The sequence below is a fragment of the Hylobates moloch genome, unplaced genomic scaffold (genome assembly GCF_009828535.3).
Source record: "Hylobates moloch isolate HMO894 unplaced genomic scaffold, HMol_V3 SCAFFOLD_11, whole genome shotgun sequence".
Classification (NCBI taxonomy): Eukaryota; Metazoa; Chordata; class Mammalia; order Primates; family Hylobatidae; genus Hylobates; species Hylobates moloch.
This window is the reverse complement of record NW_026652286.1, coordinates 32898958-32915435: the sequence shown is the minus strand read 5'-3', so window position 1 is coordinate 32915435 and position 16478 is coordinate 32898958. Positions and strand designations below refer to the sequence as shown.

Sequence of the window (16478 nt, the reverse complement as noted above, 5' to 3'; positions counted from 1 at the left end):
AATTTTGTCAAAGGCCTTTTCTGCATCTATTGAGATAATCATGTGGTTTTTGTCTTTGGTTCTGTTTATATGCTGGATTACATTTATTGATTTGCGTGTGTTGAACCAGCCGTGCATCCCAGGGATGGAGCCCACTTGATCATGGTGTATAAGCTTTTTGATGTGCTGCTGGATTTGTTTTCCCAGTATTTTATTGAGGATTTTTGCATCAATGTTCATCAAGGATATTGGTCTGAAATTCTCTTTTTTGGTTATGTCTCTGCCAGGCTTTGGTATCAGGATGATGCTGGCCTTATAAAATGTGTTAGGGAGGATTCCCTCTTTTTCTATCAATTGGAATAGTTTCAGAAGGAATGGTACCAGTTCCTCCTTGTACCTCTCGTAGAATTCGGCTGTGAATCCATCAGGTCCTGGACTCTTTTTGGTTGGTAAGCTATTGATTACTGCCACAATTTCAGAGCCTGTTATTGGTCTATTCACAGATTCAACTTCTTCCTGGTTTAGTCTTGGGAGGGTGTATTTGTCGAGGAATTTATCCATTTCTTCTGGATTTTCTAGTTTATTTGAGTAGAGGTGTTTGTAGTATTCTCTGATGGTAGATTGTATTTCTGTGGGATCTGTGGTGATATCCCCTTTATCATTTTTTATTGCATCTATTTGATTCTTCTCTCTTTTCTTCTTTATTAGTCTTGCTAGCGGTCTGTCAATTTTGTTAATCTTTTCAAAAAACCAGCTCCTAGATTCATTAATTTTTTGAAGGGTTTTTTGTGTCCCTATTTCCTTCAGTTCTGCTCTGATTCTAGTTATTTCTAGCCTTCTGCTAGCTTTTGAATGTGTTTGCTCTTGCTTTTCTAGTTCTTTTAATTGTGATGTTAGGGTGTCAATTTTAACCTAGGCAATACCATTCAGGACATAGGCGTGGGCAAGGACTTCATGTCTAAAACACCAAAAGCAATGGCAACAAAAGCCAAAATTGACAAATGAGATCTAATTAAACTAAAGAGCTTCTGCACAGCAAAAGAAACTGCCATCAGAGTGAACAGGCAACCTACAGAATGGGAGAAAATTTTTGCAACCTACTCATCTGATAAAGGGCTAATATCCAGAATCTACAATGAACTCAAACAAATTTACAAGAAAAAAATGAACAACCCCATCAAAAAGTGGGCAAAGGACATGAACAGACACTTCTCAAAAGAAGACATTTATGCAGCCAAAAAACACATGAAAAAATGCTCATCATCACTGGCCATCAGAGAAGTGCAAATCAAAACCACAATGAGATACCATCTCACACCAGTTAGAATGGCCATCATTAAAAAGTCAGGAAACAACAGGTGCTGGAGAGGATGTGGAGAAATAGGAACATTTTTACACTGTTTGTGGGACTGTAAACTAGTTCAACCATTGTAGAAGTCAGTGTGGCGATTCCTCAGGGATCTAGACCTAGAAATACCATTTGACCCAGCCATCCCATTACTGGGTATATACCCAAAGGACTATAGAGCATGCTGCTATAAAGACACATGCACACGTATGTTTATTGAGGCACTATTCACAATAGCAAAGACTTGGAACCAACCCAGATGTCCAAGAACGATAGACTGGATTAAGAAAATGTGGCACATATACACAATGGAATACTCTGCAGCCATAAAAAATGATGAGTTCATGTCCTTTGTAGGGACATGGATGAAACTGGAAAACATCATTCTCAGTAAACTATCACAAGGACAAAAAACCAAACACCGCATGTTCTCACTCATAGGTGGGAATTGAACAATGAGAACTCATGGACACAGGAAGGGGAACATCACACTCCAGGGACTGTTGTGGGGTGGGGAGAGGTGGGAGGGATAGCATTAGGAGATATATCTAATGCTAAATGACGAGTTAATGGGTGCAGCAAACCGACATGGCACATGGATACATATGTAACAAACCTGCACATTGTGCACATGTACCCTAAAACATAAAGTATAATAATAAATTTTTAAAAAAAAGAATAGCATGGAGGAAAATGGATCATAACAATATCATGTATAAAAGAAACTTAGGGATTTTAGGTTATGTTAATCTTAAGGAGCATTTTAGGAAGCTATTAACATCTTAATTTGCAGTAATTAGTGTCTCTTGAATCTAGATTATATGCTGATTAAATCACAACCTGAAATAATTATATCAGGACCACGTTTAGGACCATATAAAATACTGCTTAAATTTAATGAGTCTGTTATATATATGGTATACTTTGCATGTAGTTATATCAGAGCCATTTTGTGGGCACTGGTTCATGAGTCTTCTAAGTGATTGTACTGTGTCTGAATTTTCTTTGGGAAGAAATAGATTTTTCTTCAGTGGTAAGACAGAAATTACGTTCTGCAAGGATGTTGATGAGGTGATGGTGATAATGATAATTGACAGTTTTTTGAGTGATTAAGCATGGATGTGTTATGTAAAATATGAGTCAGCAAACTGTAGTCCACTGACCAAATCCTGCCAGCAGCCTGTTTTTGTATCACCTTTGAGCTAATAATTTTTTTTTGCATTTTAAAGGGTTATAAAACAAAAACAAAAAGCAAAGAATATGCCATAGAGACCTTATGTAGCCAGCAAAGCCCCAAATAAGATCTTTTGCAACCAGAAAACTTAAGCCTGAAGGACAAGAAACAACACAAATAGTTCAATATATAGAAATTATGAGATTATATTACAGATTAACTAGGCTCATATTCAATACAGGTTCAAAACTATGTACAAAATGGCTATTACAATGAATTATTTAAGCAAAAGAAGACCTATTTAACTCAGTAAATGTCAAAGAAATTTAGGATTGATGATAGGTAGCAGTTATAGCTTCCTAAATTAAAGTTAATTTTATCTCCTTGGGCATAGTGACTACTATATTGGGTTGGGAAGCAGCCAAAAAGCTTGTTAGGAAGAAGGGCAGGAAAAAAACTAGTCTGGGAATAAAGTTACCATTGGTAAGCTAGGCTGTCAAGGAGACAGACAGGAAAACAATCACTAATTATCTGCATATCAAAAGGGGTATGTGCTGCTTTTGATAAATCTATTCCCTTATACTTAATCTAACCCCAAGAACAACAAGCTTTTCAAAATGTTTTTGACAGAAGTACCTTATTGGTAAGAAAATAGCATCACCCATCACCCATGATGAGCCTTTGGAGATGGTGGGTAGTCAGAGAATATCTGATGATACGTAATTTTTCTTTTGTTTTTTGTGACTTAATGTGATTATGGATTTATATTTTCCTTTTTGTGGTAATATTTGAAGGTTAATATGGCTTGTTTTAGTTACTTTATTGTGATTAATTCTTTATTCTTTTGATTTCTCAATTATAGATTATATTAATGAAATATTCTGTCTGGAGATAATTTTTATTCTCACCATTCCAACATCTCTTCTAGATTTTGAGCTGTATTAGATAATTATAATTGAAAATGCTGGATTTTGTCTTTACATATACTTGTTTGTTTATTTCTGGTTTGTAACCAAGTGAATTTTTTTTTCTAGATGATTCTTTGGGATTGGGACTTAAAGCAATGGTATAAGCCTCATTATCAAGTAAGTATACTTAATATCACTAAATGATATCTGTGATGAAACTTTTGACACTTAAAGTTACATTCACAATATTTCTGTGCCATAAGATTTTCTTTAACTAAACTAATAAGTTAACTAGAACCTTCATTAGGTAGATTTTTTAAAAATACATTTTAATTATAAGGGAAAAAGAAAATGATAAAAAACCAAATTAATATAAGTTGTTATGAAAAACATTGCTAATATAATCTGGGCTCAGAATCAACTAATATTTCTATATTAAGGATAAGATTTTTTTCTTTTCTGATGTGGACCACTGTTCTGTAAAGGGGAAAAAATAGATTGAAGGCCATATCTGAGACAAAGCAAAGCAACTGGCAACATATTTTATTAGGGAAGTAAAGATATCCAACTTTCATTTTTTGGTAAACTTTTTATTGAATTATACATGCAGAGAAGCGTACAGCTCAATTTTCAGAAGTTAAACATCCCATGTAACTGGTACTGATATGAAGAAATAGAATATTTCCAGTATCTCAGAAGCCTCACTTATGCCCAATTCCAGTCATTACCTATATCCCCAAAGATAAATCCTATCTGACTTCTAGTAACTAGTTTTGCTAATTTTTGAACTTTATATATACACAAATGGAATAATATGTGTACTTTTTTAGGATTAATTTTTTGAACACCTAAGTAATGTATGTTTATATCAGATAAAATGAAAATAGAAGTATTTAATATAAGGAGAAAAAAGGAAAATCACTCATAAAACATCAAGCAATAACTGTGTTAACTATGTTAACTTTTGATGTCTATCTTTATTGATCTTTCCCATTATGCTAAATTTACTTAATAATTCTAATAGCTTATTTGAAGATTCTTTGAGTCTTGAAGTACACAATAATGTTATCTATGAATAAAGACAGATTTATTTATTTATTTCCAAACCTATGCCTTTTATTTCGTTTTCTCATGTTATTGTACTTTCTAGGACCTTCAATGCAGTGTTGAATGGAAGTGGTATGAGTAGGCAGCCTTGTTTTTCTTCATGAACGCAGGGAGAAAATGTTCAGCATATCACCACTAATGTTTTTTGTAGATACCCCTTAGCAGATTAAGGAAGTTTTATTCTAATTCTAGTTTACTAAGGACTTTTTTTCTCTTTAAGTCATGAGTGGGTATAGAATTTTATCAAATGCATTTTCTGCATCTATTCAAATGATTCGAGATTTTTTTTCTAATTATTCTACTAATGTGGTGAATTACATTGTTTAATTGGTATGTTTGTTAAACCATTCCTGTATTCCCAGAATAAAGTAAATTTGATCAAGATATATTTTGCTTAAATCTTTATCACTAGATTGTTTGTTAATGTTTTGTTTAGAAATTTTGAATTTGTATTTATTGAGAGAGTGTTGGCCTATAAATTCTTACTTTTCATAATGTTCTTGGCATTATATTGGTATCACGGTTACCAAGAACCTTGATATCAAGATAAAATAAGGTGAGATATTTACCCTTTCTATTATCTCGAAAAGTTTGGGTAAGATTAAAAATTGGTATTATTTCCTCCTTTAATGTTCGGAAGAATGCTCTGGTGAAGCTATCTCACCTTGAAGAATTATTTTGTGGACAAATTTTAAGTTATAGATTCAATTTCTTTAATAGTTTTAGTATCATTTAGATTTTCCATCTTTTCTTCTAACAATTGAGTTACTTGTGTTTTTCTAGGAATTCCTTTTTTTATTGTTGTTCGTTCCAGCATTTGTGAGACTGCTGAAAGCCCTATTTTAATTTCAAAATAGAAATGTTGAGGATTTCTACTTGGTTTATCTCTGTCTTTGCCACTGTTTATAAATTGGCAAATGCCTTTAGAGGAAAAGCAGGTCTGAATTTAAGCTCATTACTTTGTTTTTCTCATCACTTTGGGATCTTGTTTGGCCCCCTCCATCTTCATAGCTCTGAACTCCAATTTCGGTTTCCCAGCCCCTTGGGACTATAGATCTCTACTCTGTTTTCTGGCCTCTTTTGGGCTTCTCATCCTCTCTGCTCTGTGCCAGTTATGAATCAGCAGAAAATTCCTAGAGGGAAAGGAGTAGCACAGAATGTTGGGTTTCTTTTAATCTTTTCTCTTAATTCTGGGTTCTTGGCCTTTTATGCCCTGGCTGTTTGGTTGTGTTTTGATGCCCTGAAATGTATGCTATTTATATTTTATTTCAGCTTTTCTAGTTGTTCTAGACAGAAGAGTTGGTCTGATACAAACCAGTCCCTCTTAGCTAGAAAATTAGACAAGCATCTTAAGACACTCTGAACCTATTTCCTCACCTGCAAATTGAGAATAATACCAGTTCCCTCAAAGGGCTAATTAATATGTGCCTGGTACTTAATACAAATGTGAGCCAATATTATATAAATTTCAATAATAATACTAACCTGAACTTGAAGTATAAGACAGGAATGAGCATTTTTTTCTTTAAAAGGCCAGAGAGTAAATGTTTTAGCATTTGCAGGAAACATATGACCATTGCTACCTTTTGCCACCCCCAATGCTTCTCCTCCTTCCCGCCTTTTTCCTCTTCTCCCTCCCACTCCTCTTCTTTTTCAATAACCATTTAAAACATAAAAACTATTCTTAACTTTCTGTTCAACAATCAAGATTTTGCCAAATATAAGTGAATGGAAAATAAGAATTTAAGTTCAACTTTTAAAATCGTGGCAAATAATTTGAATATTCAATTTGATCTGACATAAGTTATTATGTCACTCTCTTGCTCATTTCTCTCATTTCACTTAAAGTCTTTGTCATGTACATAAAAGAACTTACACAACATGGTTCCCTCCCTTACTCTCTTGTACTTCTCTGTCTTTGTCTTCTACTACTTTCTCCTTCATTTACTCTGTTCCAGCTGCACTGGCCTCCTTGTTATTCCCCAAACAAGTCAGACAGGCTTCTGACCCACGTCTTTGCACTTGCTAGTCTCTCTGCCTGGAATGCTTATTTCCCACACTTTGTCATGTCTTTACATAAGCATTTCCTTCTTAGTGAGGCATACCCCAACTCTCCTCTCTAAAACTGCATTGTGTTCTATCACATCTTTTTCCCTTAACTTACTTTATTTTCTCTTTTTAGCAGCCTGTTCAAAATCTATTATATACAACCCTTTATTACTCATATTACTTAGCTTGGAACCCAGTGTTCTCAAAAATTTGGTCCCAACATGTCTTTCCAACCTGTTTTTCATTGCTTTCTTATATAATCTGTACTTCAACAATTTCATGTTCCCTGTATAGCATTATTTTACCACTTAAAAATTGTATTTTACCACTTTTATACTTTTATTTATGCTGTGTCCATTTTATGCAGTACACTTCCCCAATACATTTTTGTTTTGTTTTATTGTAAACAAATATAAATATAATCCTACCAAATTTTTAGGGCCCAGCTCAAATGCTACCCCTTCCGTAAAATTTCTGTTACTATCCAAATGGAAGTTTTCTATATCTCTTTTGAACTCTAATGCCATTTTGTCTGTATATATATATATATTTTTTTTTTTTTGGTTTTTTGAGACGAAGTTTCACTCTTGTTGCCCAGGCTGGAGTGCAATGGCACGATCTCGGCTCACTGCAACCTCCGGCTCCTGGGTTCAAGTGATTCTCCTGCCTCAGCCTCCCGAGTAGCTGGGATTACAGGCATGTGCCACCACACCCAGCTAATTTTGTATTTTAGTAGAGATGGGATTTCTCCATGTTGGTCAGGCTGGTCTCGAACTCCCAATCTTAGGTGATCTGCCCACCTCGGCCTCCCAAAGTGCTGGGATTACAGGGGTGAGTGACCACGCCTGGCCATTTTGTCTGTATTTTTATCTCTTCACTTTCTGTTAATAATAACAGTACTATCTTTGCCTTTAGTTATATGTACTATACATTACTTTGTATGCTCTGCATGTGTTACCATATTTAACTCTCTCTTTTCCTCCTTGCTAAGTACAGTTATTAACTCTGGAAATAATATAAGAGGCAATCAAGTGAGAACTACGAAAAATAGAAAGAGGAAGGCAGACTGGCTAGGGACCCTAGTACAGGAAAAACAACACAGTGACAGAGTCTTTTATGACCCACATCCAACAGCAAACCTGGTTGAGGCCTCCGCTCTCAACCTAACAACATAAGGTGACACAGGTAGGCTTATTCTTTCCCCAGATTAAACAAGAGCCCTGCCAACAACACTAAGCAAGTCTGGTGGCTCTAGCAAGGGGGAATTGATTTGGAACCACTGGCAATCAGTGACCAGGGAGAAGCATTCTCCTTCCCTCCTGGGCATGAGACTCCCCTTCCCCACTGACAGACACTGGGTGGCCAGTGTACCTGTTAAGGGGGATATCCTCACAAATGCCTAGCCCAGAAAGTGATCTTTGTTCCTGTGGCTTGGAGACTCCTTTCTCTCCCCTAAAGGTACCAGATGACCCAACCTGAGGAAGCTCTCTTCCCCTACTCTAAGGCACTAGTGTGGACTAGTGGGAACCCAAGGGGCATCAAAAAAAAAATCAAACACACCTAAATGATTGTGAATGCTTTGAAAATTGTCATCCAAACCACAGCCCACAAAAGTAGGCCAGGACCTGTGTGATAAACCTAAATGGGGATATGCCTTCTAATGGCAAAGATTTCAGTAGGACCCAGAGTCTTGTAAGTTTTAGTCAAAATATTGAGGATAAAATAAAAAATCACCCATCATACCAAAACCAAGAAAATCACAACTTGAATAAGAAAAAGGAATGACAACATTAAGATGAATCAGATTTGGAATTATCTGGCAAGGATTTTTAAAGCAAACATCATAAAAATGCTCTAACAAATAATTACAAAGTATCTTGAAACAAATGGAAAAATAAAGAAAATATTAGCAAAAGAAATAAAAATTATAAAGAAGAAACAAATGGAAATTATAGAACTGAAAAAATGCAATAATAGAAATTTAAAATTATTGGATGGGATGAATAACAGTGGAGATGACAGTAGGATAGAATCTGTGAGCTTAAGCATAGATCAATAGAATTTACCCAATTTTACAATATAGAGAAAACAGAAACAAAATCAGCAAGCCCTAGGGACCTATTGGGCAGTAACAAAGAACCAACATTTGTATTACTGGTGTTTGAGAAGGAGAAAGAGGGTGGCACTGAAAGAGTATCTGAAGAAGTAATGGCTGAAAAGTTCTCAGATTTAGCCAAAAACTTAATCCTAGAGATTCAAGAAGCTTTCTGAACTCCAAATAATATCAACCCCCTCAAAATCTACTCTAAGACATGTCATAATTAAACTTGTGAAAGCTAAAGACAAAGAAAATATCTTAAAAAGCATCCAGAGAGAAACAACACATTACCTATAGGGGAACGCCAATTCAAGTAATAGCAGATTTCTCATTTAAAACCATGAAGGCCAGAAGGAAGTGGCAGAACACTTTTGAAGAACTGGAAGAAAATGGCTGTAAAGTCTATATCCAGCAAAAGTATTCTTTAAGAACGAAGGGGAGGAGGTTCCAAGATGGCCGAATAGGAACAGCTCTAGTCTACAGCTCCCACTGTGAGCGATGCAGAAGACAGGTGATTTCTGCATTTCCAAATGAGGTACTGGGTTCATCTCACTGGGGCTTGTCAGACAGTGGATGCAGGACAGCAGGTGCAGCCACAGACTGTGAGCCGAAGCAGGGTGAGGCATCACCTCACCTGGGAAGCGCAAGAGGTCGGGGAATTCCCTTTCCTAGCCAAGGGAAGCCATGACAGACGGCACCTGGAAAATCGGGCCACTCCCACCCTAATACTGCACTTTTCCAATGGTCTTAGCAAACAGCACACTAGGAGATTATGTCCCGCGCCCGGCTTGGAGGGTCCCACACCAATGGAACCTTGCTCACTGCTAGCACAGCAGTCTAAGATGGAACTGCAAGGTGGCAGCAAGGCTGGGGGAGGGGCGCCTGCCATTGCTGAAGCTTGAGTAGGTAAACAAAGCAGCCCTGAAGCTCAAACTGGGTGGAGCCCACCACAGCTCAAGGAGTCCTGCTGGCCTCTGTAGACTCCACCTCTGGGGGCAGGGCATAGCTGAGCAAAAGGCAGCAAAAACTTCTGCAGACTTAAATGTCCCTGTTTGACAGCTTTGAAGAGAGGAGTGGTTCTCCCAGCACGGAGTTTGAGATCTGAGAATGGACAGACTGACTCCTCAAGTGGGTCCCTGACCCCCAAGTAGCCTAACTGGGAGGCACCTCCCAGTAGGGGCTGACTAACATCTCATATGGCCGAGGGCCCCTCTGAGACAAAGCTTCCAAAGGAACTATCAGGCAGCAACGTTTGCCCTTCTGCAATATTTGCAGTTCTGCAGCCTCCACTGGTGATATCCAGGCAAAAAGTGTCTGGAGTGGACCTCCAGCAAACTCCAACAGACCTGCAGCTGAGGTTCCTGACCGTTAGAAGGAAAACTAACAGAAAGGACATCCACACCAGAACCCCATCTGTACGTCACCATCATCAAAGACCAAAGGTAGATAAAACCACAAAGATGGGGAGAAACCAGAGCCGAAAAACTGAAAATTCTAAAAATCAGAGTGCCTCTTCACCTCCAAAGGAACACAGCTCCTCGCCAGCAACGGAACAAAGCTGGATGGAGAATGACTTTGACGAGTTGAGAGAAGAAGGCTTTAGATGATTGGTAATAACAAACTTCTCCGAGCTGAAGGAGGATGTTCGAACCCATCGCAAAGAAAGTAAAAACCTTGAAAAAAGGATTGAAGATCAAATGAATGAAATGAAGCGAGAAGTTTAGAGAAAAAAAAGTAAAAAGAAATGAACAAAGCCTCCAAGAAATATGGGACTATGTGAAAAGACCAAATCTACATCTGATTGGTGTACCTGAAAGTGACGGGGAAAATGGAACCAAGTTGGAAAACACTCTGCAGGATATTATCCAGGAGAACTTCCCCAACCTAGCAAGGCAAGCCAACATTCAAATTCAGGAAATACAGAGAATGCCACAAAGATACTCCTCGAGAAGAGCAACTCCAAAACAAATAATTGTCAGATTGACCAAAGTTGAAATAAAGGAAAAAATGTTAAGGGCAGCCAGAGAGAAAGGTCGGGTTACCCACAAAGGGAAGCCCATCAGACTAATAGCAGATCTCTTGGCAGAAACTCTACAAGCCAGGAGAGAGTGGGGTCCAATATTCAACACTCTTAAAGAAAAGAATTTTCAACCCATAATTTCATATCCATCCCAACTAAGCTTCATAAGTGAAGGAGAAATAAAATCCTTTACAGACAAGCAAATTCTGAGAGATTTTGTCACCACCAGGCCTGCCTTACAAGAGCTCCTGAAGGAAGCACTAAACATGGAAATGAACAACTGGTACCAGCCCCTGCAAAAACATGCCAAATTATAAAGACTATCGATGCTAGAAAGAAACTGCATCAAGTAATGAGCAAAATAAACAGCTAACATCATAGTGACAGGATCAAATTCTCACATAACAATATTAACCTTAAATGTAAATGGGCTAAATGCTCCAATTAAAAGACACAGACTGGCAAATTGGATAAAGAGTCAAGACCCATCAGTGTGCTGTATTCAGAAGACCCATCTAACATACAGAGACACACATAGGCTCAAAATAAAGGGATGGAGGAAGATCTACCAAGCAAATGGAAAACAAAAAAATGCAGGGGTTGCAATCCTAGTCTCAGATAAAACAGACTTTAAACCAACAAAGAACAGAAGAGACAAGGCCATTACATAATGGGTAAAGGGATCAATTCAACAAGAAGAGCTAACTATCCTAAATATATATGCATCCAATACAGGAGCACCCAGATTCATAAAGCAAGTCCTTAGAGACCTACAAAGAGACTTAGACTTCCACACAATAATAATGGGAGACTTTAACACTCCACCGTCAGCATTAGACAGATCAACAAAACAGAAAGTTAACAAGGATATCCAGGAATTGAACTCAGCTCTGCACCAAGCGAACCTAATAGACATCTACAGAACTCTCCACCCCAAATCAACAGAATATACATTCTTTTCAGCACCACATTGCACTTATTGCAAAATTGACCACATAGTTGGAAGTAAAGCACTCCTCAGCAAATGTAAAAGAACAGAAATTATAACAAACTATCTCTCAGACCACAGTGCAGTCAAACTAGAACTCAGGATTAAGAAACTCACTCAAAACCACTCAAGTACATGGAAACTGAACAACCTGCTCCTGAATGACTACTGGGTAAATAACGAAATGAAGGCAGAAATAAAGATGTTCTATGAAACCAATGAGAACAAAGACAAAACATACCAGAATCTCTGGGACACATTTAAAGTAGTGTGTAGAGAGAAATTTATAGCACTAAATGCCCACAAGAGAAAGCAGGAAAGATCTAAAATTGACACCCTAATATCACAATTAAAAGAACAAGAGAAGCAAGAGCAAACAAATTCAAAAGCTAGCAGATGGCAAGAAATAACTAAGATCAGAGCAGAACTGAAGGAGATAGAGACACAAAAAACCTTTCAAAAAATCAATGAATCCAGAAGCTGGTTTTTTGAAAAGATCAACAAAATTGATAGACTGCTAGCAAGACTAATAAAGAAGAAAAGAGAAAAGAATCAAATAGATGTTATAAAAAATGATAAAGGGGATATCACCACTGATCCTACAGAGATACAAACTACCATCAGAGAATACTATAAACACCTCTATGCAAATAAACTAGAAAATCTAGAAGAAATGGGTAAATTCCTGGACACATACACCCTCCCAAGACTAAACCAGGAAGAAATTGAATTTCTGAATAGACTAATAACAGGCTCTGAAATTGAGGCAATAATTAATAGCCTACCAATCAAAAAAAGTCCAGGACCAGATGGAGTCACAGCTGAATTCTACCAGAGGTACAAAGAGGAGCTGGTACCATTCCTTCTGAAACTATTCCAATCAATAGAAAAAGAGGGAATCCTCCCTAACTCATTTTATGAGGCCAACGTTATCCTGATACCAAAGCCTGCCAGAGACACAACAAAAAAGAGTTTTAGACCAATATCCCTGATGAACATCGATGCAAAAATCCTGAATAAAATACTGGCAAACTGAATCCAGCAGCACATCAAAAAGCTTATCCACCATGATCAAGTGGGTTTCATCCCTGGGATGCAAGCCTGGTTCAACATATGCAAATCAATAAATGTAATCCATCATATAAACAGAACCAAAGACAAAAACCACATGATTATCTCAATAGATACAGAAAAGGCCTTCGACAAAATTCAGCAGCCCTTCATGCTAAAAACTCTCAAAAAATTAGGTATTGATGGGACGTATCTCAAAATAATAAGAGCTATTTATGACAAACCCACAGCCAATATCATACTGAATGGGCAAAAACTGGAAGCATTCCCTTTGAAAACCAGCACAAGACAGGGATGCCTCTGTCTCACCACTGCTATTCAACATAATGTTGGAAGTTCTGGTCAGGGCAGTCAGGCAGGAGAAAGAAATAAAGGGTATTCAATTAGGAAAAGAGGAAGTCAAATTGTCCCTGTTTGCAGATGACATGATTGTATATTTAGAAAACCCCATTGTCTCAGCCCAAAATCTCCTTAAGCTGATAAGCAACTTCAGCAAAGTCTCAGGATACAAAATCAATGTGCAAAAATCACAAGCATTCCTATACACCGTTAACAGACAAACAGCCAAATCATGAGTGAACTCCCATTCACAATTGCTTCAAAGAGAATAAAATACCTAGGAATCCAATTTAAAAGGAATGTGAAGGACCTCTTCAGGGAGAACTGCAAACCACTGCTCCACGAAATAAAAGAGGACACAAACAAATGGCTATATTGCCCAAGGTAATTTATAGATTCAATGCTATCCCCAACAAGCTACCATTGACTTTCTTCACAGAATTGGAAAAAACTACTTGAAAGTTAATGTGGAACCAAAAAAGGGCCCGCATTGCCAAGACAATCCTAAGCCAAAAGAACAAAGCTGGAGGCATCACGCTATCTGACTTCAAACTATACTGCAAGCCTACAGTAACCAAAACAACATGGTACTGGTACCAAGACAGAGATATGGACCAATGGAACAGAACAGAGCCCTCAGAAATAGTACCACGCATCCACAACCATCCAATCTTTGAGAAACCTGATAAAACCAAGAAATGGGGAAAGGATTGCCTATTTAATAAATGGTATTGAGAAAACTGGCTAGCCATATGCAGAAAGCTTTAACTGGATCCCTTCCTTACAACTTATACAAAAATTAATTCAAGATGGATTAAAGATTTAAATGTTAGACCTAAAACCATAAAAACCCTAGAAGTAAACCTAGGCAATACCATTCAGGACATAGGCATGGGCAAGGACTTCATGGCTAAAACACGAAAAGCGATGGCAACAAAAGCCAAAATTGACAAATGGGATCTAATTAAACTAAAGAGCTTCTGATAGCAAAAGAAACTACCATCAGAATGAACAGGCAACCTACAGAATGGGAGAACATTTTTGCACTCTCTCCATCTGACAAAGGGCTAATATCCAGAATCTACAAAGAACTTAAACAAATTCACAAGAAACAAATCAAACAACCCCATCAAAAAGTGGGCAAAGTATATGAACAGACACTTCTCAAAAGAAGACATTTATGCAGCCAACAGACACTTGAATGCTCATCATCACTGGCCATGAGAGAAATGCAAATCAAAACCACAGTGAGATACCATCTCACACCAGTTAGAATGGTGATCATTAAAAAGTCAGGAAACAACAGGTGCTGGAGAGCATGTAGAGAAATAGGAACACTTTTACACTGTTGGTGGGACTGTAAACTAGTTCAACCATTGTGGAAGACAGTATGGCGATTTCTCAAGGATCTAGAACAAGAAATAACATTTGACCCAGCCATCCCATTACTGGGTATATACCCAAAGGATTATAAATCATGCTGCTATTAAGGCACATGCACACATATGTTTATTGTGGCACTATTCACAATAGCAAAGACTTGGAACCAACCCAAATGTCCATCAGTGGTAGACTGGATTAAGAAAAAGTAGCACATACACACCATGGAATAGTATGCAGCCATTAAAAGGATGAGTTCATGTCCTTTGTAGGGACATGGATGAAGCTGGAAACCATCATTCTGAGCAAGCTATCGCAAGGACAGAAATCCAAACACCGCATGTTCTCACTCATAGGTGGGAATTGAATAATGAGAACACTTGAACACAGGAGGGGGAACATCACACACCGGGGCCTGTAGTGGGGTGGGGGAGTGGGGAGGGATAGCTAGCATTGGGCGATATACCTAATATAAATGACGAGTTGATGGGTGCAGCACACCAACATGGCACATGTATGCATATGTAACCTGCACGTTGTGCACATGTATCCTAGAACACAAAATATAATAATAAAAAAAAAAGAATGAAGGGGAAAACATTGTGAAATGAAGGAAAAGAAAAGAATCTGTCAGTAAGAGACTTACCTTGCAAGAAAGACAAAAGGAAGTTCTTTAAACCAGGCGTCACCAACCAGTACTGGTCTGTGGCCTGTTAGGAACTGGGCCACATAGCCGGAGATGAGCAGTGGACAGATGAGCATTACCACCTGAGTTCTGCCTCCTGTCAGATGAGCCACCACATTAGATTCTCATAGGAGCACAAATCCTATGGTGAACTGCACATGCAAGGGATTTGGGGTTGTACGCTCCTTATGAGAGTCTAAGGCCTGATGATCTGTGGTGGAACAGTTTCATCCTGAAACCATCTCCTCACACCCCCACCCAGCCTGTGGAAAAATTGTCTTCCACGAAACCTGTCCCTGATGCCAAAAAGGTTAGGGAACCCCTGCTTTAAACAGAAAGGAAATTATAAAAGAAGGACTCTTGAAGTAACAGGAAGGAAGAACGAACAATGAAACAAGAAGAAATAGTGGGAGAATGCAATAGACTATCCTTCTTGTGAGTTTCATGAATCATATTTGATGATTGCAACAAAAATTATAACATCATCTGATACTCAAGACAAGACAATTATACTTAAATGTAGGCAAGGTAGAGACCTAACTAGTAGTAAGGTTTTCAACACTTCACTCAAAGTGGTAAAATGTTGATACCAGTAGACTGTGATAAGTCACATATGTACATTGTATTGCCAAGGGCAACCACTAAGAAAACTTAATATAGTAATACACTCAGAAACTCTATAAATTAATCAAGATGGGATCATAAAAATATTCTAGTAACCCCAGAAAAGCAAGAAAAAACAGAGGAACAAGGAACAGAAGAAACAAACAGAAAACAAATAATAAAATGGCAAACTTATGCCCTGACATAAGTATTTACCTTCAAAGGATACAATATGAACAAAAGGAAAAATTGACCATGAAAAAAAGATTTGTCTATGAAAATGATTTTTTTTCACATGAGGTATTCCTGTTGTCATGGGAGATATTTATGAGTAGATTCTAATTACCTTGTATTGTTAAGGTGAAAGTCACACTGTACTCTCAGTAAATTTGTGATTTGTTCTTTCCTAATTTCAACAGTTTTTAAACAGTATTGAGGAAAGGTTACTTGCAAATAAAAATGGTTTTTGTATGTGTTCCATTTGAATATGTAAATATTATGAGGAACATTTAGAATCACAATAATCAGAGAATTCAGTTTGAAGCAGCAATTAGAGGTTTTTTGCCTATCAGATAGGTAAGCATTAATTAAATTCATAGTTGCTAATTGTAATGGGATATGGAAAAATAGGTGCTGTTACATACAATTAGAAGTGTAGATTTGATCAACATATTCTAAGGCAGTTTTAGAGGAATGACCTTATTTTAACATGTTAATTTGCATTCAGCA

General features: G+C 37.4%; 1 protein-coding gene across 2 annotated transcripts in view; it reads left to right on the top strand.

The window, feature by feature from the left end:
* The window catches only part of PDE3B (phosphodiesterase 3B), a 229276-nt gene that overhangs the window by 130910 nt on the left and 81888 nt on the right, over positions 1 to 16478 (top strand). For both annotated transcript variants that reach the window (XM_032166536.2, XM_032166535.2), the window contains exon 2: positions 3536 to 3586. In XM_032166536.2, coding sequence (XP_032022427.1) covers positions 3536 to 3586 — 51 coding nt within the window. The remainder of the gene's footprint in view (positions 1 to 3535; positions 3587 to 16478) is intronic.